Below are 26,604 nucleotides of genomic sequence, written 5' to 3' on the forward strand. Positions count from 1 at the left end.
CTAGATATCCATCTAGAAATTCTTTGTTTGGAAATCGGCTGCCCTTTTCTAAGGGCACTGAATGACATAAATAATTGGCTTTTTTTCCTAAAACTTCTTGTCCTGTCCAGATAAAACGTAAGACATCTTTTGACGTCTAAGGAATGCAGGGATCTTTCCGCCACCGTTGATGGATTCAGAAAAAAACGACTTAAGAATTGGCTGGTTGATATAAAAGTCAGAAGGAACCTTTGGTATAAATTTTGGATTTGTTCGCAAAATTACTACATCATCATCTTTAAACTGTAAGAAAGGGCTTTGGATTGCGAAAGCTTGAATCTCGCTAACTCTTCTAGTCGAGGTCAGGGCAAGAAGAAGTGCAACCTTCCAAGACTGGAACTTCAAGCCTGCCCTGTGAATGGGTTCAAATAGATGCTTCATCAATTGAGACAAAACGAAATTAAGTCGCCAGGATGGCAGTGGCAGTCTGACTTGCGGAAAAGAACGAAAAAGTCCTTTAAGGAACTGCTTGATAATTCTCATTGACCACAAAGATGGTGAATTTCCTGATCACCTGTAATGTGAAATAGCAGCTAAGTGGACCCTAATTGAAGAGCTTGACAGCCCCTGTCTGGCTAAAAGAAGAAGATAAGGAAGCACTTGTTCCGGCAATGAGGAAAAAAGATGAACCTGCGCCTGTTTGCACCAAAAGCAAAATATTCTCTATTTAAGCCGATACGGCTTTATGGTGCTATCAGCTGCCGCTCTGGCCAGAATGACCCTATAGTCAGGAATGTTCAAATGCTTAAATTCATGGTATTCAGGAGCCAGGCAGTCAAATGAAGCGACGCTGGATCCGGGTGGAGAACCTGACCACCGTCCATTGTTAACAGACGAGGTATTACCGGCAGAGGTATGTAGCGCCTCTCTGACAGTAGAAGTAACTCCATAAACCAATCAGAAGTATCCTGCAGCCAGGACTCTCGGAATGAGGGGAATGGGAGGAAAAGCGTAAGCATAAATTCATGACCATGCTATTGAAAATGCATTCCCCCAAGAACCCGGATGGTGATCCTGACTTGCATAATACAAGCATTTTGCATTCTGGTGCGTGGCAAACAGATCGAGGTTTGGTTTTCCCCACTTCGAGAAGATGCGATCTAGCACAGCTCCCATTCATGATTGGATGATTTCTGTCTGCTAAGACAGCAATGATGTTCAGAGCGCCCGGAACGTGCTCTGCTCGAAGATGCACACCATGTAGAATGGACCAGTTCCAGATACGCCTAAGATTCTCGAGATAACAGCAGGGATATGGTTCCTCCCTGCTTGTTCAGATACTGCATCATCGTCGTGTTGTCTGTACGTATGAGCACCGACAAATTCTTTACCTTTAACAGAAAGGCTAGAAGCACTAAGTGAACTGCCTTCAGTTTCAGATAGCTGATATGATAAATCTTTTGATGAGCGTCCCATCTGCCTTTGACTGACAGATCCTGAAGGAAGGCTCCCCAACCTTCCAGGGATGCATCCGTTGTGATAACCCATGGGGCCAGGGGTGGAAGAAAAGCCAGACATACTGATAGATGGGATGCTTGGGTCCACCAATACAGATGTAATTTCATTGGTTTGGTAACCTTGATTACGTCATTGAAAGATCACTTGGACTGTGTCCACTGAATATCCAACTGCTCTTGAAGTGGACGAATTCTTAGACGACAGAAAGGCACCAGTGGGATGCAGGAAGACATCATCCCCAGTAGAGACTTGAAGAGGCAAACTGAAGCAGACCTTCTTTTTCGGATGAGACTGGCTGAAGAGATCAGTTTCCTCTGTCGCTCTTATATGGGAGCCGCTTTGGAACTGGATGTGCCTAGAACTGCAGTTCTAGACACAGGGGTTGGAGAGCAGATGTGCTGTGATTTATAGGCCTAGATTGGCAAATAGGCCTATGCAAGCCTCTGTCACTTTCCGAGTCTGTGAGGGGGATCTTGCCTTGATGAGCCAGTCGTCCAAATATAGAAATACCTGAAATTTGTGTCTTCTGAGGAAAGTTGTTACTGGAGCCAGGCACTTGGTGAAAATTCTGAGGGCTGATTTGAGGCTGAAAGGGCGTACCTTGAACTGGAAATTGTCCCCGGTTACTATGAATCTTAAGAATTTTCTGTGAGATTGATGAATAGGGATATGGAAGTACGCATCCTGAAGATCTAAGGTTGACATATAATCTCCTGGATTGAGAAGGGGAAGGATATCCTGCAACATAATCATATGAAATGACTGCCTTTTGAGCTAAGTATTCAGACCTCGAAGATCCAGGATTAGACACCAATTTTTCCGCTTCTTCTGGATAAGAAAGAAACGAGAATAAAACCCCTTGTTTCTGTCCCGAGCCGGGACCCTTTCTATAGCTCCTTTCTTGAGCATCAACTGCACTTCCTTTCTGAGGAGCTTGAGGTTCTTGGAAAACATGGAGGAGGGGGTCTTGGTGGTGGGATCTGCATGAACTCTAGTGCATGGAAAAATTGAATAAGGTTCAACACCCAACGGTCGGAGGTGATCATATGCCGATTGTGCAGGTATTGGGAAATCCTTCCTCCAAAAATGAGCCTTGAAGAAGGATAAGAAGCTGGGGTAAGGGAAAAGTCATTGCCTGCAACCTGATTCTCTAGACTGTCGTCCTGCTCTTGCTCTATGCGTGGCTCTAGCATATGCTGCCTGCGGAGGTTGCCTCTGCTGATATTGGGTCCGAAAGGTTTGAATATTTGAGCCAGAAGAACGAGTTACTTACCTTCGGTAACGACTTTTCTGGTGGATACATTAGCTACCTGTGGATTCCTCACCTAATGAATACTCCCATGGCGCCAGCATTCGACGGAAATCTTCTTACTAGTCTCTGCACGTCGACGAGGACGTCACTCTAGCCCACGCGACGCCGTCTGACGTCATACAGGCAATAAGAGGTCCTCGACGACGTGCGGACGTCAGTACCAATCATTTTTTACGTGCATGAGAACAACCAGGCAATGCAATGAAAGAGCAAGGCAACATCCCATTACATTGTAAAAATACACAACATTGCATGAATAACTGTAAATCTTTTATATATATATAACTCTCTCTTTTTAAAAATATATATATACACATCAAGTATATACACAAAGATATATACATATACATATATATAAATATAATATATACAACATCTATTGCACCCTCAAAGACCAAGAGGAGCGTACTCAAGGATTACTTGGTAAGACCAGAAAGGCAACGGGGAGGCGGGTGGGACCGTGAGGAATCCACAGGTAGCTAATGTATCCACCAGAAAAGTCGTTACCGAAGGTAAGTAACTTGTTCTTCTGATGGATACAACTACCTGTGGATTCCTCACCTAATGAATAGAGTCCCAAAGCAGTACCACGCCCGGCGGTGGGTGCCTAAATGGTCAAACCAAGAAATCCTGCAGCACTGACCGTGCAAAATGGCCGTCCCTTCTAACCTCAGAATCCAAACAGTAATGTTTTGCAAAAGTGTGAAGGGACGACCAAGTTGCGGCCTTGCAGATGTCGACCACAGGAACACCTCTGGCCAAGGCCGAAGTGGCCGACTTAGCTCTGGTGGAATGAGCTCTAATGCCCTCAGGAGGATCCTTCTTTGCCAAAGAGTAACAGATTTTAATGCAAAGAACAACCCACCTGGATAGTGTTCTCTTGTGGACTGCCTTTCCTCTCCTCTTGCCCACGTATCCAATAAACAGCTGATCCTCCAGCCTGAAATCCTTTGTTCAATCAATAAAGAAGCTCAACGCTCTCTTTGGGTCCAGACGGTGCAGTCTTTCTTCCTCTTTGGAAGGATGAGGCGGAGGATAGAACGTGGACAAAGTAATTGCCTGAGCCAAATGGAAGGGTGAAACAACCTTCGGGAGGAAAGCAGCCTTGGTCCTCAACACCACCTTATCCCCATAAAAAGTTGTATAAGGGGGCTTTACTGATAAGGCCTGCAACTCACTCACTCTCCTTGCTGATGTTATAGCTATCAGGAAGACTGTTTTTAAAACCAAATACCTTAAGGGGCAAGAATGCATAGGTTCAAAAGGGGACCCCATAAGGAAAGTCAGGACCAAGGACAAATCCCATTGCGGCATAACGAATGGCTTTGGAGGATATTTATTTAGAAGACCTTTCAAGAATCTGATAACAATAGGGGATTTAAATAAAGATGGTTGGTCTGGAAGACATATGAAGGCTGACAAGGCCGATAAATAACCCTTAATGGTAGCCACTGCACAACCTTTCTGCGCTAGAGACAGAGCAAAAGACAAAACGTCCGATAGATGAGCATGCAAAGGATCAATCTGCCTCTCTCCACACCACGCAACAAATTTAGACCATCTATTAGCGTAGATAGATTTAGTGGAGTGTCGCCTGGCCGCTAATATAACATCCACTACCTCAGGCGGGAGAGAGAAGGAACTCAGGTTGCCCCGTTCAATCTCCAGGCATGTAGGTGCAGACTCTGGAGGTTGGGGTGTAAAACCTGCCCCTGCGACTGCGAGAGGAGGTCTGCCCTGAAAGGGAGACGGAGCGGAGGGCACATTGAGAGTTGGAGAAGGTCGGAGTACCATACCCTCCTTGGCCAATCCGGAGCTATTAGGATGACTAGAGCCCGGTCCTGGCGAATCTTCCTCAATACTCGAGGAATCAAGGGTATGGGAGGAAACGCGTAAAGCAACTGGCCGCACCAGGTTATTTGAAACGCGTCCCCCAACGCTCCCTGCATCGGATACTGGAGGCTGCAGAACAACGGACAATGCGCGTTCTCTCGAGTGGCAAACAGATCTACCCGAGGAAACCCCCACCTCTGGAAGATTAAACGGACTTGATCTGGATGGAGACGCCACTCGTGGTCTGCCGAGAATTGGCGACTGAGACTGTCCGCACGCACGTTCAAGACTCCGGCCAGATGGTTTGCTATCAAGCAAATCTGATGGTCCTTTGCCCAGGACCATAGTCGAAGAGCTTCTCTGCAGAGAAGGTACGACCCGACTCCTCCCTGCTTGTTTATGTACCACATCGTGGTAGTATTGTCCGTTAGGACCTGTACCGACTGACCACGAAGGGAAGGGAGGAAGGCCTTGAGAGCCAGACGTACAGCCCGTAACTCTAACAGATTGATGTGAAACATTCCTCCAGATCCCCCAGATGAGCTCCCCACCCTAGAGTGGAAGCATCCGTTATGACTGTGGCCACTGGTGGCGACTGCTGGAACGGCTTTCCTTGTGAAAGATTGTTGCTTGCAATCCACCACTTCAAATCCACAGCAGCATCTCTGGAGATCTTGACAGTACCCTCTAGATCCCCTTTGTGTTGAGACCACTGCCTTCAGAGGCACCACTGAAGAGCCCTCATGTGCCAGCGAGCATGCGTGACCAACAGAATGCAGGAGGCAAACAGACCGAGCAGACGAAGGACCTTGAGGAATGGAATTACCGCTCCATTTTGAAACATTGGAACCAAATCCTGAATATCTTGAATCCGCTGAGGCGGAGGAAAGGCCCGACCCAATGTTGTATCCAGTACTGCCCCTATGAACAGGAGGCGCTGAGGGGGCTCTAGGTGAGATTTGGGCTCGTTCACAGAAAAACCCAGGTCGAACAACAACTGGGTTGTTGACTGCAGATGATGCGACACAAGCTCCGGGGACTTGGCTTTGATCAACCAGTCGTCCAAGTAAGGGAATACTGCTATTCCCTTCCTTCTGAGTTCTGCCGCAACCACCGACATCACCTTCGTGAAGACTCGAGGTGCTGAAGTAAGACCAAACGGAAGGACCGCAAACTGATAGTGTTGCGATCCCACCACAAACCGGAGATACTTCCTGTGTGACTTGAGTATCGGGATATGAAAGTAAGCATCCTGCAAGTCGACAGACACCATCCAGTCTTCCTTGTTCAACGCCAAAAGCACCTGTGCTAGGGTCAGCATCTTGAATTTTTCCTGCTTGAGGAACCAATTCAAGATCCTCAGGTCCAGAATTGGTCTCAAACGACCATCCTTCTTGGGAATCAGGAAATACCTTGAGTAACATCCTCGACCCCTTTCCTGCTCTGGGACCAACTCCACCGCGCCCTTGGAAAGGAGGGCTTGTACCTCCTGTTCTAGCAACAGGAGGTGTTCTTCTGAACAATAAGAAGGGCGGGGCGGGATGAGGGGCGGGAACTCCCGAAAGGGAAGGGTGTAGCCTTTTCCCACAATACTGAGAACCCAAGTGTCCGTTGTAACAGTCTTCCATTTGGTGAGAAAATGCTGTAATCTTCCCCCTACAGGAGAGGAGTGAGTGGGAAATGGTGGAAGCCTAAGGCTGCTTCCCCTGCTGCACCCCGCCAGAGGATGAGGAAGAGGCAGAGTGCTGCTGAGAGGCTCCTCTGGTGCGGACCCTACCTCTCCCCCTGAAAGATCTATAGGGATGGGAAGAGGCAGGTTGCTGATATCTTCCCCGAAAGGAAGAGGAGGAAGAGCCACGCCCAAATCCACGAAACCTCCTGAAAAATCTGGAAGAGGCCGTGGAAGAAGGAGCTTGGAGCCCTAACGACTTAGCCGTGGCCCTGCTTTCCTTAAAACGTTCCAAGGCCGAATCAGCCTTGGCTCCAAACAGTTTGTCCCCATCAAACGGGAGATCCAACAATGTGGACTGTACATCTGCAGAAAAGCCCGAATTACGGAGCCAGGCCTGTCTCCTTGCCACCACAGTTGTGCCCATTGCTCTGGCTACCGAATCGGTGGTATCCAGTCCCGTCTGGATAATCTGGGTCACAGCAGCCTGGGCATTTGAGACAAGATGCAAAAGACCCTGGGGAAGCTCTATAAACGATGAGGAAATGTCATCCATCAGAGCATGAATATACCTCCCCAGGATACAGGTTGCATTGGTGGCTTTTAACGCCAGACTGCAGGACGAGAAAATCTTCTTCGACTGCGCCTCTAGCTTCTTTGAATCTCTGTCCCCAGGCACCGTCGGGAAAGAACCAGGCGCTGACTTGGATGAACAGGAGGCCTGCACCACCAAGCTCTCCGGCGTAGGGTGCCTAGATAGAAACCCAGGGTCAGTCGGAGCCGCCCGATACCTCCTGGCCACGGCTCTGTGAACTGCTGGGGAAGATACCGGCCTCTTCCACACCTCTAACACCGGATCCAGCAGAGCGTCATTAAATGGCAACAGAGGCTCCGCCGCAGCTGAGGCCGGATGTAGCACCTCTGTTAAAAGGTTTTGTTTAGCCTCCACCACCGGCAAAGGCAGGTCCAAAAAACTAGCTGCCTTCCGTACCACTGCATGAAAGGAAGCAGCCTCCTCAGTATATTCCCCCGGGGACGAAAGATCCCACTCAGGGGAAGTGTCCAGCCCACTGGGCGACTCCAGTCCACGCAGCCCATCACCCGAGTCCTCTAGCTCTCCTTCCTCCAGGGCTCGTTGGTACTCCTGCTCTTCTAATACACGGAGAGCACGTCTCCTGGAATGAAGTTGCTGTTCAATACGCGGAGTCGACAATGCCTCCGCCGAAGTCGAAGATCGGCGCCGATCTTCAGAAGCCACCGACGCCGCGTCCGGCGCCACAGGTAACTTCGGCGCCGACAAAAGAGCAGCTGAAGCAGATGGACCCACCGGAGTCACAGGCCGAAATCCCGACGTCGACGGGATGGAAATCCCCGGGGCCAATCCTTCTGAAGCCACCGGAGCGGCCACCGGCGCCGACACTGGCGCCGAGCCCACGTTCCCAAAAGGGAGAAAGGGCATAAAGGGTGCCGGCCGAAGAGGCGCAGGATCACCCAAAGAAAAGGCCAAAGGCCCAGCCGGAGCACCCCCTGGAGCCATCTGTTGGAAGATGGCATACATCGCATTCAAGAATGCGGAACTATCGGCTCCAGGGGTGGGAAAAGCCGGATACTGAGGTGCCTGTCTCGGAGGCGACCCCGACGCCGGCCTCGACGTCTGCGCCGGAGAAAACACCTGAGGCTCCAATACCTCAATCACCGACGCCTGTCCAGGTGAAGTTGGAGACGCCGGAGAGGGCAACGGCGTCGAAGGATGCGGCGTAACCGTGGGACTGATCTCCCATGTCCTTCGGCGCCGATCCGAAGACCTGGAACGAGTCTCCTTCGAATGACGCCGAGATTCTCTACGGCGCTGGGAGTCTCGATGACGCCGATGTCTTGTGATGCTTCTCCTTCGATTTAGCCATAAACAGCTTCGCCTCCCGTTCCTTGAGGGCTTTTGGATTCATGTGCTGGCATGAATCACAAGTCGAGACGTCGTGGTCGGAGCTCAAACACCAAAGGCAATCGGAATGAGGATCCGTCACCGACATCTTGCCTCCACACTCACGACAAGGCTTAAATCCAGACTTTCTCTGCGACATTATTACCACAGCGAAAGACTACGCAGCAAAAATACACTGTAACCAAAAAAAGTAACAGTTGCTCCCTCGAAGATAACCGTTTCGAATGCACGGAAAAAAGGGAACTGACGTCCGCACGTCGTCGAGGACCTCTTATTGCCTGTATGACGTCAGACGGCGTCGCGTGGGCTAGAGTGACGTCCTCGTCGACGTGCAGAGACTAGTAAGAAGATTTCCGTAGAATGCTGGCGCCATGGGAGTATTCATTAGGTGAGGAATCCACAGGTAGTTGTATCCATCAGAAGCAGGATATTTATACTACTGGAATCCCCCTCTGTAGGATGGATATCCCCTTCCTCTAGCACCCCGAAAGGGGTGCTGTCTGAACTGCAGGGTTCCAAGGGACTGTGGCATGTCCGTATCTGTCTTAATAGCTTGCAGAGCTTCATCAAAATGCTTCCCAAAAAGAGCTTCCCCATTGAAAGGCTAGTCAAGGATTTTGCTGTGGACCTCCTCTCTAAAAGATGTCGCGCGAAGCCAGCCCTGCCTCCTTAAGACAGCTGCACCTGCCAGCTGACAAAAAGCCGTAGTAGAAATATCCATTGCTCAATCAAGGACTTCCGCTGAAGCCTTTTCTCCCTTCTGTACTATCTTCAGCGCTTCTGCTTTTGATTCCTCCAGAACATGGTCTTTGTAAGGAGCAATATCCGCCCACAGCTGCCTGTCATATCTTCCTATCACAGCTAATGAGTTTGACATTCTACCTGTAAGGGATGACATCAAGGAGAAACACTTCCTGATATTATTGAGCCTTCTCCATTCTTTATCAGGTGGAGCTGAGATTGGAGCTGAAGGATTTCAAGACCTACCCTTCGTCCCCTGAGCAATAACAGAATCCGGTTTGGGATGACCAGTCAGGCACGCTGGGGCTTCATCTGGCGCAATATGTTTCTTATCCAAGTGGGGCAAGAAAGCAGTAACAGTGGCAGGATTCTTCATGACCTTAATACCCTCCCATATGAAGTCTACAATGGGCATCGATTTTACACTTTTCTGAAAGGACTCCTTAAAGTAATAGAGAAAGCAGTCCATCTGCTTTGTCGGCATCGGTAGAGCAAACCTTTTTGTTGCCCGTTCCAACAAACTGTGAAATCCACCAGTGTCTCCTGGTGGAGAGTCTGCAGGAACTGGAGAGGGTGAAGATGGTGAAGGTATCTGACAGTCATCCCATTCTGTAGGGCTGAAAGAGGTGACGCTATCGTCGATGCTGTCGGCGGCGAGGACGAGTGAATGAGCCCCGTCAATGGAGCACTCGTTGGATGCCATCGTCAACGATGTTCTCAACGTTGGAATCGTCGACGGAGGTGAGGCCGTCGACGACAGCATTGTAGACAAGAAGACACTGGAGACGGAGCACACTGTGTAAACCGTCGTCGTAGTAGGTGTCGTCGATGATGCTGTGCAGACGGTTCCCGTCGATGTAGTCGTGGGTGATCTTGTCGACGGCTTGACAGATGGCGTTTTGAAGGACTGCTTAGACAATGTAGGTGGCAGAGGAGGCTCAGAAGACGCTTTCTGACCACACTCTGAAGAGTAAAAACGCTCACCTGTTTCCCTGTGTGATGTTACAGGCCTTTTGTGAGGAGAACTTGAAGAGCTGTGCGTCTTGTAAGACCCATGTCTGGTCTTTTTAGCCGCCTTTTTAGGTTGTTCCTCCAACTGACCAGTCTGAGGTGACCTGTCTCTTTTTAGAACCTGCTTGGAGGAAACAGAAGCGTCCTCACTGTCCGAACCAGAAACAGTATTCTGCCTGGTTTTCAGCTTCTGAAGCCAAATAAGAAGCCTGTCCTCCCTGTCTTTAAGGGTCTTGTTAGAAAAGGTTCTGCATACCTTACAGTCCTTGGCAGAGTGCTGAGGGTAAAGGCAGTAAATGCAGTCTTTGTGGGGTCCTCAAAGTGAAGCCTCTTTTTCCTCACAGGTCTTGCAGGCTGTTAGAAATGGGGTCTTTGGTTGACAGTCAGGTTACCCCCTGTTCAAGCAAGGACCCTCACTCTAGTTAGGATAAAAGAGAATCACCCTCAGCTAACCCCTGCTTACCCCCTTGGTAGCTTGGCAGAGCAGTAGGCTTAACCTCAGAGTGCTGGGCGTAAAGTATTTGTACCAACACACACAGTAACTTAATGAAAACACTACAAAATGACACAACACCAGTTTAGAAAAATAGGAAATATTTATCTAGACAAAACAAGACCAAAACGACAAAAATCCAACATACACAAGTCAAGTTATGATTTTTTAAAGGTTTAAAATAAAAAGAGTCTTTAGGTAGTTGTAACAACACACTAGCGCTGCTAGCGTGTAAATGTACCTGGTTTGCGTCAAAAATAACCCCGCACGGGCGGTGTGCGTCGAAAGTAACCCTGCACGGCTGTGTGCGTCGAAAACAACTCGGCACGGCGGTGCGCGTTGAAAAAGCCAGCCACCCGACGATCCGAAAGTCCCGCGGCGCAGGGTGCGATCTCTCAGCCTCCGTCAGCGGTGCTGCGCGTCGTTTCTCCTGCTCCGGGCGTCGGTTTTTCGGTCGCGTTTCCTGCGGCGTCGTTTCTCAGCTGCGGAACCGGCGTCGCGTCGTTTTCTCAGCCGCGATCGGATTCGCGTCGATCTTTTCTCCGCACGGTGCTCGGTGCGTGTATTTTTGTCCTTAGGCTGCCAGCCTCTCCTTTTAGGGTCCCAGGAACTGGAAGGGCACCACAGAGCAGAGTAGGGGTCTCTCCAGAGACTCCAGGTGCTGGCAGGAAGAAGTCTTTGCTATCCCTGAGACTTCAACAACAGGAGGCAAGCTCTACATCAAGCCCTTGGAGATTTCTTCTTCAAGATGGAAGGCACACAAAGTCCAGTCTTTGCCCTCTTACTCTGGCAGAAGCAGCACTGCAGGAAAGCTCCACAAAGCACAGTCACAGGCAGGGCAGCACTTGTTCCTCAGCGATCAGCTCTTCTCCAGGCAGAGGTTCCCCTTGATTCCAGAAGTGTTTCTAAAGTTTGTAAGTTTGGGTGCCCTTCTTATACCCATTTTAGTCTTTGAAGTCACCTTTCTTCAAAGGGGACTCACACCTTCTTGTGAAATCCTGCCTTGCCCAGGCAAGGCCTCAGACACACACCAGGGGGCTGGAGACAGCATTGTCAGAGGCAGGCACAGTCCTTTCAGATGAGAGTGACCACTCCACCCCTCCCTCCTAGCAGAGATGGCTAATCAGGAATGCAGATCACACCCCAGCTCCCTTTGTGTCACTGTCTGGTGTGAGGTGAAAAACAACCCAACTGTCAACTGACCCAGACAGGGAATCCACAAACAAGGCAGAGTCACAGAATGGTTTAAGCAAGAAAATGCTCACTTTCTAAAAGTGGCATTTTCAAACGCACAATCTGAAAATCAACTTTACTAAAAGATGTATTTTTAAATTGTGAGTTCAGGGATCCCAAACTCCACCTGTCCATCTACTCTCTAGGGGAATCTACACTTTAATCATATTTAAAGGTAGCCCCCATATTATCCTATGAGAGAGAGACAGACCTTGCAACAGTGAAACCGAAATTGGCAGTATTTCACTGTCAGGACATATAAACCTCATTACTATATGTCCTACCTTATCCATACACTGCACCCTGCCCTTGGGGCTACCTAGGGCCTACCTTAGGGGTGCCTTACATGTAGGGAAAGGGAAGGTTTAGGCCTGGCAAGTGGGTACACTTGCCAAGTCGAATTTACAGTGTAAAAATACACACACAGACACTGCAGTGGCAGGTCTGAGACATGATTACAGAGCTACTTATGTGGGTGGCACAACCAGTGCTGCAGGCCCACTAGTAGCATTTGTTTTACAGGCCCTGGCACCTCTAGTGCACCTTACTAGGGACTTACTAGTAAATCAAATATGCCAATCATGGATAAACCACTTACATACAATTTAAACAGGAGAGCATATGCACTTTAGCACTGGTTAGCAGTGGTAAAGTGCTCAGAGTTGAAAAGCCAACAGCAACATGTCAGAAAAATATAGGAGGCAGGAGGCAAAAAAGTCTGGGGATGACCCTGCAAAAGCAAAAGTCCAACACGACCCCCTACCAGCCTAAAGCCAGGGGAGAACAATCAATACCTTGATGTACTTCCCTGATTGGGGCGATAGAACAGGGACCCAGGCCCACAACAGCAGGGGCATGTTCCAGTTCTACGCCTTCCTGACTCCAGTTGGATCCCTCTGTCCATACTCTCAGGGCCCACTAAGCTAACCCATGGGGAACCCTTCTCCACATCTACAGACACCATCTGTGCAACACCTAACTTTACTTTGCTCACAGATGTCTTGCAATGGGCAGATAGTACCACCAGGGCCAACACAGTGGTGTTGCCCACTCCACCCCCGGGGTGTGACTCTCGTCCTCCCCCCCCCAGGGGCAACTCTGTCCACCAGGACAGCAAGCCACAGTGGCCCCAGACAACTGTCAGGGATGAGAGCCCGACCTCAGGCCTCTCTAACCACTGTGACTGTGGAGAGTGGGGGGCGGTAGCCCCAGGTGCCTGGCACCCTTTGACCACTCTCTCTTCCACCAGGTCAGGGATGACAACCTGACCCTGGTCCTCCCCTCTGGGGCTCTGTACCCTCCCTGCAGAAGCGGCACCCCCAGAGTCCAAAACTGTCAGGGTGCTTGTAGAAGCAGTCCTGCACAATTCTTCCATCAGTGCAGGGATGTTAACCTGCAACTGATCCTCCAACCTGGGGTCTGTACCTTCAGGTTGGACCTGGGCCAGGGGTGAGGCTTCCCTCCCCCTGCCCTCTCTTCTGGGGTCCTGAACCACCCAACTAGGAGCGGCCCCCCCAGAAGACAACATGGTAGGGGTACTGTTAGCAGTAGCCCCTTCCTCCAGGTCAGGGGGGACACCCTTAACCTGGCCTCCCAATCCAGGGTCTGTACCCACAGACTGGATCACTGCCTGGCAACCCAGGACTTCCTGGGGGGCATACCTACCCCCTACCAGGTCAGAGTTTACCCTCTGAACCTGGTCATCCAACCCAGGGTCACCACCCTGCGGTTGAACCACTGCCTGGCACACCAGGACTTCCTTGGGAGCACATTTACCCCCCATCAGGTCAGAGTTTACCCCCTGAACCTGATCATTCAACCCAGAGTCACCACCCTGCGGTTGAACCATTGCCTGGCACACCAGGACTTCCAGGGGAGCACACCTACCCCCTACCAGATCAGAGCTTACCCCCTGAATCTGGCAATCCAACCCAGAGTCACTACCCTGCGGTTGAACCACTGCCTGGCGCACCAGGACTTCCTTGGGAGCACACGTACTCCCCATCAGGTCAGAGTTTACCCCCTGAACCTGATCATCCAACCCAGAGTCACCATCCTGCGGTTGAATCATTGCCTGGCGCACCAGGACTTCCTGGGGGGCACACCTACCCCCCACAAGGGAAACACTTTCCCCAAGGGCCATACAAGAGTCTGGCTGGCGCAGGTCTCCTGACCTCTGCCCATCTGACAGAGTCTGGATTCCCCCCAGCCCAGAAATGGTCTCACCAAGGTCATTCCTGGGGAGCTCTGCACTCAGAGCTGACCCCTGACCCTCCAGGTTCTCCACTGGGGTCCGCAACCCCCTCTCAACCCTCTGTCTGGACTTCTGCAACCCCTCACTAGGAGTGGTACTGCCAGACACCAGAACTGGTGGGACGCTGGCTACAGCCGCCCCCCCAAGTTCTCCTGACACTGTGGGGTCTCCCTCAACAGATGGCCCTATGGTACAGGCTAGGCTCCCCTCCTGAGGTTCCCGCAGGGAACCCTCCAGGACCTGGGACCGGATCTCGGGCACCTTGGGCCTCAACCCATCCCCATTCCCTCTCCTCTGAGACTGGACATGGGGTCCCTCACCCATCCCACTACACTGGGACCTACCTGGGACACTACAATCCTTCCCTACCTCACCTGGTTGGGAACTACCTAGACCACTCCTCTCAGGAGCACCCCCAAATGCCTCTTCAGACTCTCTGGTACTCACCCAGAAGTCTGCCTCCATTGTAAGCTCCCTGGGGTCAGAGAACTCACACTCCACCTGGTGTTGGCATAGCTCTGGAAAATAAGGACTAGACATATGCTCTCCAGCAATTACATCACTCAGCCCCTCACATGAATTAACCAAAGTACCCTTCACCCAACCATCCAGTGACTCTGCTTTGAAAAAGCACCCCACATCACCCTCCTGAGACTGGTGAGACAGTACCTGACTGTCCCTGACACTCAACCCACACTCTTCTGGGATGTTTTCACACTCCATAACCAGGACTTCTACCTGGGGGGAACCCCTCTCCCTGTCACTCTCACTTAGAGTCAGTAGAGTGTCCCTCCCACCAGTAGGAATATGACTCCCCATGCCAGTTCCCCAATCCACCTCAGGGACCCTGTGCATCACTGGAGCTACCTCATACCCCTGAACCTCCTGGCGTGTGTTAACTCCCTCCTTCAAGTAGGGCACCACATCTCTGGGCATGTGCACTTCTTCAGCAGTACTGGATACAAGATTTTTGCTGCCACCATCTGAACTGGACTCAGCCCTCATGGCCTCCAGCTTCAGCTCTTCACAGCTCAGCTCTTGAGCTGCAATCTTTTCTTCTTCCAGGGCTAAAAGTCTTTTTGCCTCAGCCCTCTCAAGCTCTGCATCTAGCTCTTCCAGACTCCGGATTCGAGCTAGGAGCCACTCATCTCTTTCTGTTTCCTCCTCCTCAGAGTAGTTATCCTCCTCAGACTCATTTGGTGGTGTTGCCTGACAACGTTTCAATTCATACTGAAACAGGGCTGACTCAAGATCCTCCCTTCTGGATTTCCTGTTCACAGCCAGTCCCCTTTCCATGCAGAATGCTTTAAGCTGCCACTTTTTATACATAAATAGGTGCCAGAAATTGACTTCCATTCTGCAAAGGCTTCACAACCAAAAACAAAGTCCAAAAATATCATCAATACTTCCAGGAGGACATCAGAGAACAAAAAGCAGAATCACAAGACAAGTAGTATGTGGTCACGTAGTGGTCTGAGATCAAAACAGTAGTGTACACTTAATCACTGTATGTCAAGTACAAATACAAGTCCAATCCCGACCGCTGGTCACCAATGTTAGAAATGGGGTCTTTGGTTGACAGTCAGGTTACCCCCTGTTCAAGCAAGGACCCTCACTCTAGTTAGGATAAAAGAGAATCACCCTCAGCTAACCCCTGCTTACCCCCTTGGTAGCTTGGCAGAGCAGTAGGCTTAACCTTAGAGTGCTGGGCGTAAAGTATTTGTACCAACACACACAGTAACTTAATGAAAACACTACAAAATGACACAACACCAGTTTAGAAAAATAGGAAATATTTATCTAGACAAAACAAGACCAAAACGACAAAAATCCAACATACACAAGTCAAGTTATGATTTTTTAAAGGTTTAAAATAAAAAGAGTCTTTAGGTAGTTGTAACAACACACTAGCGCTGCTAGCGTGTAAATGTACCTGGTTTGCGTCAAAAATAACCCCGCACGGGCGGTGTGCGTCGAAAGTAACCCTGCACGGCTGTGTGCGTCGAAAACAACTCGGCACGGCGGTGCGCGTTGAAAAAGCCAGCCACCCGACGATCCGAAAGTCCCGCGGCGCAGGGTGCGATCTCTCAGCCTCCGTCAGCGGTGCTGCGCGTCGTTTCTCCTGCTCCGGGCGTCGGTTTTTCGGTCGCGTTTCCTGCGGCGTCGTTTCTCAGCTGCGGAACCGGCGTCGCGTCGTTTTCTCAGCCGCGATCGGATTCGCGTCGATCTTTTCTCCGCACGGTGCTCGGTGCGTGTATTTTTGTCCTTAGGCTGCCAGCCTCTCCTTTTAGGGTCCCAGGAACTGGAAGGGCACCACAGAGCAGAGTAGGGGTCTCTCCAGAGACTCCAGGTGCTGGCAGGAAGAAGTATTTGCTATCCCTGAGACTTCAACAACAGGAGGCAAGCTCTACATCAAGCCCTTGGAGATTTCTTCTTCAAGATGGAAGGCACACAAAGTCCAGTCTTTGCCCTCTTACTCTGGCAGAAGCAGCACTGCAGGAAAGCTCCACAAAGCACAGTCACAGGCAGGGCAGCACTTGTTCCTCAGCGATCAGCTCTTCTCCAGGCAGAGGTTCCCCTTGATTCCAGAAGTGTTTCTAAAGTTTGTAAGTTTGGGTGCCCTTCTTATACCCATTTTAGTCTTTGAAGTCACCTTTCTTCAAAGGGGACTCACACCTTCTTGTGAAATCCTGCCTTGCCCAGGCAAGGCCTCAGACACACACCAGGGGGCTGGAGACAGCATTGTCAGAGGCAGGCACAGTCCTTTCAGATGAGAGTGACCACTCCACCCCTCCCTCCTAGCAGAGATGGCTAATCAGGAATGCAGATCACACCCCAGCTCCCTTTGTGTCACTGTCTGGTGTGAGGTGAAAAACAACCCAACTGTCAACTGACCCAGACAGGGAATCCACAAACAAGGCAGAGTCACAGAATGGTTTAAGCAAGAAAATGCTCACTTTCTAAAAGTGGCATTTTCAAACGCACAATCTTAAAATCAACTTTACTAAAAGATGTATTTTTAAATTGTGAGTTCAGGGATCCCAAACTCCACCTGTCCATCTACTCTCTAGGGGAATCTACACTTTAATCATATTTAAAGGTAGCCCCCATATTATCCTATGAGAGAGAGACAGACCTTGCAACAGTGAAACCGAAATTGGCAGTATTTCACTGTCAGGACATATAAACCTCATTACTATATGTCCTACCTTATCCATACACTGCACCCTGCCCTTGGGGCTACCTAGGGCCTACCTTAGGGGTGCCTTACATGTAGGGAAAGGGAAGGTTTAGGCCTGGCAAGTGGGTACACTTGCCAAGTCGAATTTACAGTGTAAAAATACACACACAGACACTGCAGTGGCAGGTCTGAGACATGATTACAGAGCTACTTATGTGGGTGGCACAACCAGTGCTGCAGGCCCACTAGTAGCATTTGTTTTACAGGCCCTGGCACCTCTAGTGCACCTTACTAGGGACTTACTAGTAAATCAAATATGCCAATCATGGATAAACCACTTACATACAATTTAAACAGGAGAGCATATGCACTTTAGCACTGGTTAGCAGTGGTAAAGTGCTCAGAGTTGAAAAGCCAACAGCAACATGTCAGAAAAATATAGGAGGCAGGAGGCAAAAAAGTCTGGGGATGACCCTGCAAAAGCAAAAGTCCAACACAGGCTCTGAAAAGACTCTTCCTCTCCTTGTCAGACATGCTGAAAAGTTCACAAACATTGAGTGTAAAGCAGGCTGGAGAAGAAAACCTGGAAGTTTTTAACTAGAAATGGCAAATTCTGAGGAGAACAATAGTAGAATAAATTCCAAAAAGGTGTGACTGAGCAGAGCTCAGTGGAGACTCCCAAGCACGACGTGCAGTAGAATATCTGAGGCACTGGAGCTTCTCACATGAGTGTTCTGGGGGTAGAGGAAGCCTGATTGGCTATAACCTAGTTTGGGTCTGTTTCCTCAATAGACATGAATAGACTACTAATATGATAGGCTTTAGGCCTGTATTCACTTTAGTTATCATAATATTAGGATTTACTTTTAGATTAGTACAGTTTAAGCTAAACGGCCAACTAGTTTTGTGCCCACTTAAGAAAAATAATAGGTTTAGGAATCAAGCCCAAGACTCTCAAACACTTTTGTTAATGAGATTAATCTTTCAGATGAGTAATCAGCCTATCTGCTCTTCCTGAGCGTATAGTGCTGCGATAAAATGCTAAACACACAATACAAGTATGCACTTCATTGTATGTGATTTGCATTCCTTACTTTGCTAAGCAAGTATCATAATGGAAAAATGCTAATTAAGTTATATTTGATGGTACAATAAAAACAACAACTTACACATTTTTTATCCTTTTGGCTAGTATCATAACCAGTCGTGATATCCCTTATGTACAAAACACGATACGAGCCACAAAATTCTGGATACTGTTTAGGGGAGCCGAAGTTCCGCAGTCGTTCAAATATCCTTTTGATCGTGGCTGGGTCGTGGCATATGAAATAGGATGTCTTTGAAATGTGGTAGCCATATCTAAAGGAAAATATAAAAAACATCCAAGTATTTAAACAGGCGTTCTACAGCCTATTCCAAAGAATATGACTTAATTTCAATGCAAACATAAGTTAGTGATGGATATGTGTGTATACATGCTCTGAATTTACTCACAAAAGGTAATGAAAAGAGGAGCAGGCATAGAACAAAACGTTAAATATCCTTGGTATAGTTGGTTCTTATAGATTCTCTGTTCTCCCTGCAGGCAACATCTTATAAAGTGGCTCAGCCACCAGCATGCCAGACAATTAGTTCTATGCTGTCACATCGCCAGGGCATGCTGCGTCTGATCCAGAAAAGTGCAATGACTTGGCTCAGACTGGAAGTGACTTACACTCTAGGATATAACTTGGACTGCTGTGTCCATCAATTCCCAGAGTGACAGATGAACTCAGAAGATCCAATAAAGACTTTGGAGAAGGAGATGCAAACCAAAAGTAGTATTGGCTTAACGGCCTAATCAGTCTGTCCTTTAAGAAAAAAAACATACATTAGCGGTTACTATACATTCACTACATGGGTATAACTGGGCATATATTGAAGTATTCCACAAATGATTGTATTCTCTCCTGTTACTCACTTGATCTGCTTAGTTTTTTAATTTATTTTCATATTTGCTTAGTAATTGCGTGTGTTGTATATTCAGTGGTCATTTGGATTAGATAGTTATTTATCTTTTCTGCTATATATCAAAAAAATTAAACTTGTTAAATGCAATATTTGCATGTTATACGACTTCCATATATATTTTATAGCTAATGGATTGAGCATATACTCCTCCTCTATATAGTTCAGCAAAATCTTTATTACATACGTAGCACTGTAGTGCTTTGTGAATGTGTGCACTGACGCGCATGTTGTAGCCTGGCAGATGCCAAGAACAGGAAGGCCACATGCCAACGCAGTGGTAGCAGCCTTAACCCGATGAAATGAGTCCTAAAAAAGGCTGCCCTGAACCTCAATACAAGTTTGTCTGGAAAAAAGGTCATGTAGAGCCGCGGCATCAAGACAGCCTAGACCTCACTTATGCAACAGGCTGAAGTGACTGCAATGGGGAAGATAGTTTTGAGAGTCACTAAGGAGCAGCTGTTCACTGTGTTGATTGAAGTACACATAAGGAATGTCAGGACCGAATAAACCTACTGTGGAATCACAAGCGATTTGGGAGGGAACATGTGTGTCAAACCTTTAATAAAGCTCACCACTACTGGTGATTTAAACAAGGATGGCAAACACAAAAAGGCCAACAAATAATCTTTAATGGTCCTCACTGCAAGTCCTTGCTGGGCTACAAATGAAACAAATGACACATCCAACAGTTTAACTTTTTTAGAGTCTATTTTATGCAGTATACACAAAGTCACAAATCTGGCATAAAGAGACTTTGTAGAGGGACATGAGGATGACATCTACAACCTCAGGAGGCGGATTGAATGCAGTCAACTGCCACTAATCAATATCCACATATAAAGGGGTAGACTGTGCAGGTTCAGATGTAAAATCCTGTCCCACGGCAGCAATAGAATATGCTCCTGAACTGGTAGTCTATTTGGAGGAGAGAAGCTCATCCCCAGACGTTCCAGGTACAATACTCCCCTGCCCCAAAATGAAAGCCACTAAGAGGACTTAGGTCTGGTACTTCCTGATCATCTTTAGAACATAAGGAGGCTAGACAAAGCTGAAAGGGCGTACAGAAGTTCCATGCTCCTAATCGAGTCTTCCATAAACCGCATTCTTGGGAACTCCAACAAGCAGAGGTTTTAACACTGTGTTGGGCCATGGCAAACAAATTCAGGAAGAGCTCTTCCTGCTGTCGGAAAATGTCCTGAACCACTTTGGGATGTAACCACCACTTGTGATCCTCAAGGCATTGCTGGCTGAGGTCGTCCGCCCTGGAGTTTAAAGATCCCACCAAGTGGTTGATGGTCAGGGTGATACCCTCATGCTCCAGCCAACTCCAGAGGAACAGAGCCTCTTACCACAGATCTCAGTACCCCACTCCACCCTGGTTGTTGCAGTACCACCTGGTAGTGTTTATTCGTGAAACCCTACACTGGCCTTCCCTTGATGAACGGCAGGTAGGCCTTTATTGCCAGACGAATGGCCCACAACTCCAACAAACTTGCTTGGAGCTGGTTTTACATCGGGGACGAGAGACCTCTGATCTCCACCTTTCTCAGATTACCTCAACTGCTCAGCAGGGATGCATCCTTCACTACCGTCAACTCTGGGTTGGGTAATGGAGAGGGGTCTGCAGCTGGACAGGCTGCAGTTGAGCAGTCACCACTGCAGACAGTGTGAAGTCTCCTCACCGAGTAAATCTGATTGCTTCCTTTCTTGCAACAAGTCCATAAGATTATGGCTATGACCATGATGTTTAAACCTTGGTCCTTGATGTTAGTAAGAGCAGCTCTGAGGCTTCTTGGCCTGCTGGCCTCATGAATCTGCTTGTTCATTTCTCCAGATGCTTTATGCATGCTCTGCGAAGAAGTCCCATGTGACTTCAGCTTGTTGATCGAGTACCCAAAAGATGTTAGAAAGTTTGCTGTCATCTGGCAGTTATCTAAAGTTGACAGCGGTAAGGCCACCATCAGCAGCCAGTTACTGAGGCACGGAAAACTGGTATTCCCAAGTTTCAAAGGTGGGCGGAGACCACTGACATCACCTTCCTGAAGACCTGAAGGGCTCAGGTAAGGTCAAAGGAGAGCACACCAAACTGAAAATGCTTCTGGCCCTCCTTGACCTGCAGGTAACATCTGTGGGACTCCAGGATGGCACATGAAAGTACATGTCCTGCAGGTCCAAGGCAACCATCTAATCACCTGAATCCAGGGCAGACAGAACTTGTAATTGAATAGAGAACTTTCCTCCGGCACTACAGGAGTTTTATGTTATAACAGATCCAATACAAGAACCATTAACCACTTGTTGGCCTTCACCTAGTACGAATGTGGTCCGGTATAATGTTGGGCCCTCTTGCCCTGATCGAATTAGCAGAATTGTCTTTGGCAATGAAGCATGTCAGTTGTTTGTTTCCCGGATGGTCTGAGCATGTCAGTTGTTTTTTAATTTTACACTGAAGACCAACATAATTAAACATGTTTTTAATTCCTTCTGACACAGTTTTCCTATTTCTTTCTTTGGTCATCTTTTGCCTCAGAGAGTGAGGTGTGAACTCTCAGATTATTAAAGGATCTTCCTTATTCTACAGGGTAGGTATGAGGGCATAAGCTTTTGCAAACATTGTGTTTTTTAGCTACACTTCACAGGAAATCTAGGAGAGGTGTTTTTTTTCCTGCGTCTATAGGAAAGTAGTGATGATGACAAGTTAAGTTGGTCAGCAGAACAAACGGACAGGCTTATGGTGGTCACTCCCACTTTCTTTTTTTCTACAAACTTTCTTTAAACTGTAATTTTCACATATTTTCATTTGTCATTGACTGACACTACACCTATCTTTTCTCGGAGCTTCATTTCTATTTAATGAAAATCCCTAATAGAGGGACTCGGTCTCTTATTGTGAAAGATGTACATGGACCAAAACAGAATATTTTTTAAGTCTAGGGTGTTAGGAGTGTGGGGTGCTTTTTTTTGTTGTTAATTTACTTTGAGTGGTGGTCACCCCATTTGTAGGAATGTGCTCCTTTTGGCATGGTTACCCACCAACACTTTTTGCCTGGTATTGATGCTACCTTTACTGAGTGTGTGCTGGGATCCTGCTAACCAGGCCCCAGCACCAGTGTTCTTTCCCTAAACTGTGCCATTGTTTCCACAACTGGCACACAGCTAAGTCACTTGTAAAAGGTACCACTGCTACCAAGGGCTCTGTGACCAGGGAGAGTCGCTAAGGGCCGCAGCATGTATTGTGCCACCCTAAGGGACACCTCACCAAACGCATGCACACAACCATTGCAGATTGAATGTGTTGGTGGGGAGAAAAAGGTAAAGTCAACATGCCATCCCTCTCAGGGTGCCATACACACAAAGCACTGCCTGTGGTATAGGTAAGTCACCCCTCTAGCAGGCCTTACTGCCCTAAGCCAAGGTGCACTATACCACAGGTGAGGGAACAGCTGCATGAGCAATATGCCCCTACAGTGTCTAAGTCCATTCTTAGACATTGTAAGTGCAGTGCGGCCATATTGAGTACATAGGTTGGGAGTTTGTTATTACGAACTCCACAACTCCATGATGACTTCACTGAAGACTGGAAAGTTTGGTATCAAACTTCTCAGCACAATAAACCCACACTGATGCCAGTGTTGGATTTATTGTAAAATGCACATAGGAGACATCTTAGAGATGCTCCCTGTATTTTACCAAACCATTTAGTGCAGGAAGGACCAGTCTGTGCCAGCATGCCACTAACAGACAAGTTTCTGACCCCATGGGGTGAGAGCCTTTGTGCTCTCTGGGGTCAGAAACTAACCCTGCTCTGGGTGGAGGTGCTTCACACCTCCCCCCTGGGGGAACTGTAACACTTGGCAGTGAGCCTCAAAGGCTCTTGTTACAGTGCCCCAGGGCACTCCAGCTACCCCTCCTTTGCCCCCTCCCCAAAGGCTACTGCCCTCTGACCCCTGTAACACCCTTAATGCTAATATTTAGGAGCACCCCGAACCTTACTCACCAGATTCCTGGTGACCTCAAGAAGAAAGAAGAAGGACTGCCAAGCCAACCCCAGCAGTGAAGATTCCAGACTACAACTGACTTGGTCCCAACCCTACTGCCTGCAGCTTCAAAGACCCCTGCTCCAAGAAGGAGACGCATCCTGCAGAACTAGTGACCTCAACAAACCCCCAGAGGACTGCCTGCCCAGCAGAGGACCAAGACCTCCTGAGGGCAGCAGTCCTTTTTCAGAATAAACATCTAAAATGGACTCCAGAACCGCACCGGATCTGCGAGCCCTGCCCACTCTGCACCAGACGCTCAAGGCCCAAGTCCAGGTGGCCCACCAGTCCAGAAAAGGTCCCCAGGCAATTCGGACCTTGAATCCACTCTCGATTGACCCCTCCTGGCCTACACAACGATGCCTGCAGCCTGAACCCAAAGGACCGCCCGGACCGCAACTGATCTGACAAAGATACCCGACGCACAAGGAAACACCTGCAGCCCCCTGGAATTGGGGAATTTGACTGATGGTCCAGCAACATCCAGTGGGCGCCACCCCTACCGTTCCAGCCTTTGGTTTCCCGGAACCGTCACCCTGGACCCAGCCTGCAGCATCTATTGTGACCCCCGGGGTCCTCCTATTGATAAGCATTGGGCGCCCAGCTCTGTGTTTGCACCCTGCCGCCCCTGAGGCACTGAGGGTGTGTGTTTATCCCCCCCCCCCCTCTCCACCCCTCCCCAGTGCTCACCTAAACCCCCCCCAGGCCTGTGTCTTGGAACTACAGGTACTTACCTGCAATCTGCTTTCCACCGAGCACCCCAAGTCCTCATAGTTTTCCATTGTAAACCCAACACCATCTTGGACTCCTGCACCCAGCCGGCCCTATTTCCATGGTGGTGCACCTTTGGGGTCAGCCTAAACTTTGACCTGTGGCCATCCTAACCCCCGAAGAGTGGAATCGTAAGTCGTGTACTTACCTGTTAACTGGGCTAATACTTTCCTCCCCTAGGACTTTAGTGATTCCTATGAAAAATTGCATTGTCAACTTTTGGAATAGAAAAGTGTTACTTACTTGTAAACTGCTTTACCTGCAAAAAAGAAAGTACATTTGATACATATGCTTGACACCTATTGACAACTGTACTTACCTGCAACAAAGAACTTCTGGTTCTAGAGATAAAGAAAAAAAAAAAAAATGTTTACTATATAAGACAACTGGCCTGGAGCGAGTCATTGAGTGTGCGCCTCATTTCTTGACTGTGTGTACAACACATGCTTTGCACTACCCCCTGATAAGCCTAACTGCTCAACCACAGTATTACAAAAGGGAGCATTAGTATTATCTACTTTAGCCTCTGTTAAGCCTCTGGGGAACCCCCGGACGCTGTGCACACTACACCTCAATTTTGGTATAGTATATACAGAGCCATGGTCTCCATTTCCCTCTACAGCTTCTTTGTGTTTGGTGGACAGACAGAACTTAAGTAAGCGTAAGCATTTTGAATTTGTTCTTCTGTAGGAAGGAGGGCATTCAGAGTGAGAAAATCTAAAATAAGATGAAGGCCTGTCCTTGACTCAAGAAAACAAGAGTAATGTTAGAAATTGGGTCTCTAGTTGGCAAGGATATACACACCCTGTCCAAGTAGGGACCACAGTCCTAGTCAGGGCAAGACAACTTTATAACCTTCAGTAACCTGTGCTCACCCTCCGGTAGCATGGCACAGAGCATACAGGCTTAACTTAGAAGGCAATGTGTGAAATATTAGGGCAACACACATACAGTAATTACAATGACACACCACAAAAAGGACTCCACATGGGTGCATTAAAAATAGAGGTTATTTATCTGAAGAGATCAAGACCAAAAATGACAAACGCCCAATGAATATTCACTTTTAAAAGATATCACATTAAGGGCATGGTGAATGAGGCTTATTTTAGAATGTTTACGGTACTGTGTGAGAATACGAATGCCCCTCTCCAAGGAGCGCAGATTAGGTTGATTGGGGATGTTCGGGAACAACCCGGGTGAAGAATACAAGGTATTATATCCTCGGTATGCAGAAAGCGCAGCGGAAGCTTAGAGGCCGCTTGGGCCTATGAGACGTGAAGACACCGCCGCAGCCACAGGCTGAAGCTAAGTGATCTGAGGCCAGCCGGCACAAGAGCAAGAGACAAGGTTGTGCTCAAGCGTGACTCAACTAGGAATGCCAGCATATATCACACGTTTCTGTCACTTGGCAACACAAGCGGTCTGCAGTGAAGCTGCTCCGAAGCCCTGGTGAGATGAGGGGGTTGGTTGCCATGAGGCCGTTCTGAAGTCCTGACGGGGTGAGCAGTAGGCCGCAACAAAGTCACACTGAAATCCTGGCTAAATAGGCAGCAAGCTGCAACGAAAAAGGGAGTGGCAGGCTGAAATCTTGGTAAGATGAGCGGCAGGCTGCAATGAAGCCATGCTGAAGAGTTGATTAAGTGAGCACCAAACTGCAATGAAGCAGCACTTGAGATCTTTGATGTCCCAGAGACCTGGAGTAGAATCAGGGGCTTGAGTCTTGAGCTACAGGGCAGAGATCAGCAGGCAGCAGAGCAGCTCATCAAGGCAGGGCAGCAGTCCCTGAAACTGTCAGGCACAGCAAGTGGTGATTCTCCAGCACAGCAGTCTTTACTCCAGCAGAGTGTCCTCGAGTCCAGAGGTTTACTGATTTTAGTGGGTCTGAGGCACAGTACCTACTCTACAAAGTGCCTCCTCCTTTGATGTGGGGAGTGACTTCAAAAGGTTTCTGTGAAGTGCACAGGTCCCCCTTTCAGCTCAGCCACAGCTCCAGATTATCAGTGGGGGGTAATACAGCCCCTTTGCAAGGGGTCTGGCTACTACCTTGTGAGATGCAAGTGGGAGCCCTTCCCAACCTTCTCCCCAGGAAGACCCATCAGTATACAGATGAATTCAGAGGCAGCTGAGTATCCTTTGTTGTGGGGGTCTGAAGAGAATGCACAAGTGTAGCTGTCACCTAACCTAGGCCAGACATACACTGGAAATAGGCTGTAGACATACAAGGCAGTGGCAGCAGAGAGTGGCATTTAAAAAATAGTAATGATAAATCTGACTTAACCAGTAAAGAGGATTCATCATGGCTATTCTAATGAAACTAAACATGATGCAGCTACTCCTCTCATATCAGGAATTGCAGCTTAAAAGTATTTTAAGGAACTCCCAATGCTGGCCTATGAGAGGATCGGCCTCACGGTAATGAAAAACGACATTTGGAGTTTTTCATTACCAGGACATGCAAAACAAATAAGTACATGTCTTGCATTTTACGTACATGGCACCCTGCCCTATGGGCTACCTAAGGGCTACCTTTTAGGCTTGGAAGAGGTTTTGAATGACAAGTCAGGGTGGCATTAAGACTGCACACACAGGCTTTGCTTTGGCAAGCCGGAGACATGCT

The 26,604-nt window shown here is 48.5% G+C and overlaps 1 protein-coding gene across 1 annotated transcript in view; it reads right to left on the reverse strand.

The window, feature by feature from the left end:
- The window catches only part of PGM2L1 (phosphoglucomutase 2 like 1), a 522,422-nt gene that overhangs the window by 92,973 nt on the left and 402,845 nt on the right, over nt 1-26,604 (reverse strand). The window contains exon 12 of the mRNA XM_069203801.1: nt 18,336-18,525. Coding sequence (XP_069059902.1) covers nt 18,336-18,525 — 190 coding nt within the window. The remainder of the gene's footprint in view (nt 1-18,335; nt 18,526-26,604) is intronic.

The sequence above is a fragment of the Pleurodeles waltl genome, chromosome 8, assembly GCF_031143425.1.
Source record: "Pleurodeles waltl isolate 20211129_DDA chromosome 8, aPleWal1.hap1.20221129, whole genome shotgun sequence".
Classification (NCBI taxonomy): Eukaryota; Metazoa; Chordata; class Amphibia; order Caudata; family Salamandridae; genus Pleurodeles; species Pleurodeles waltl.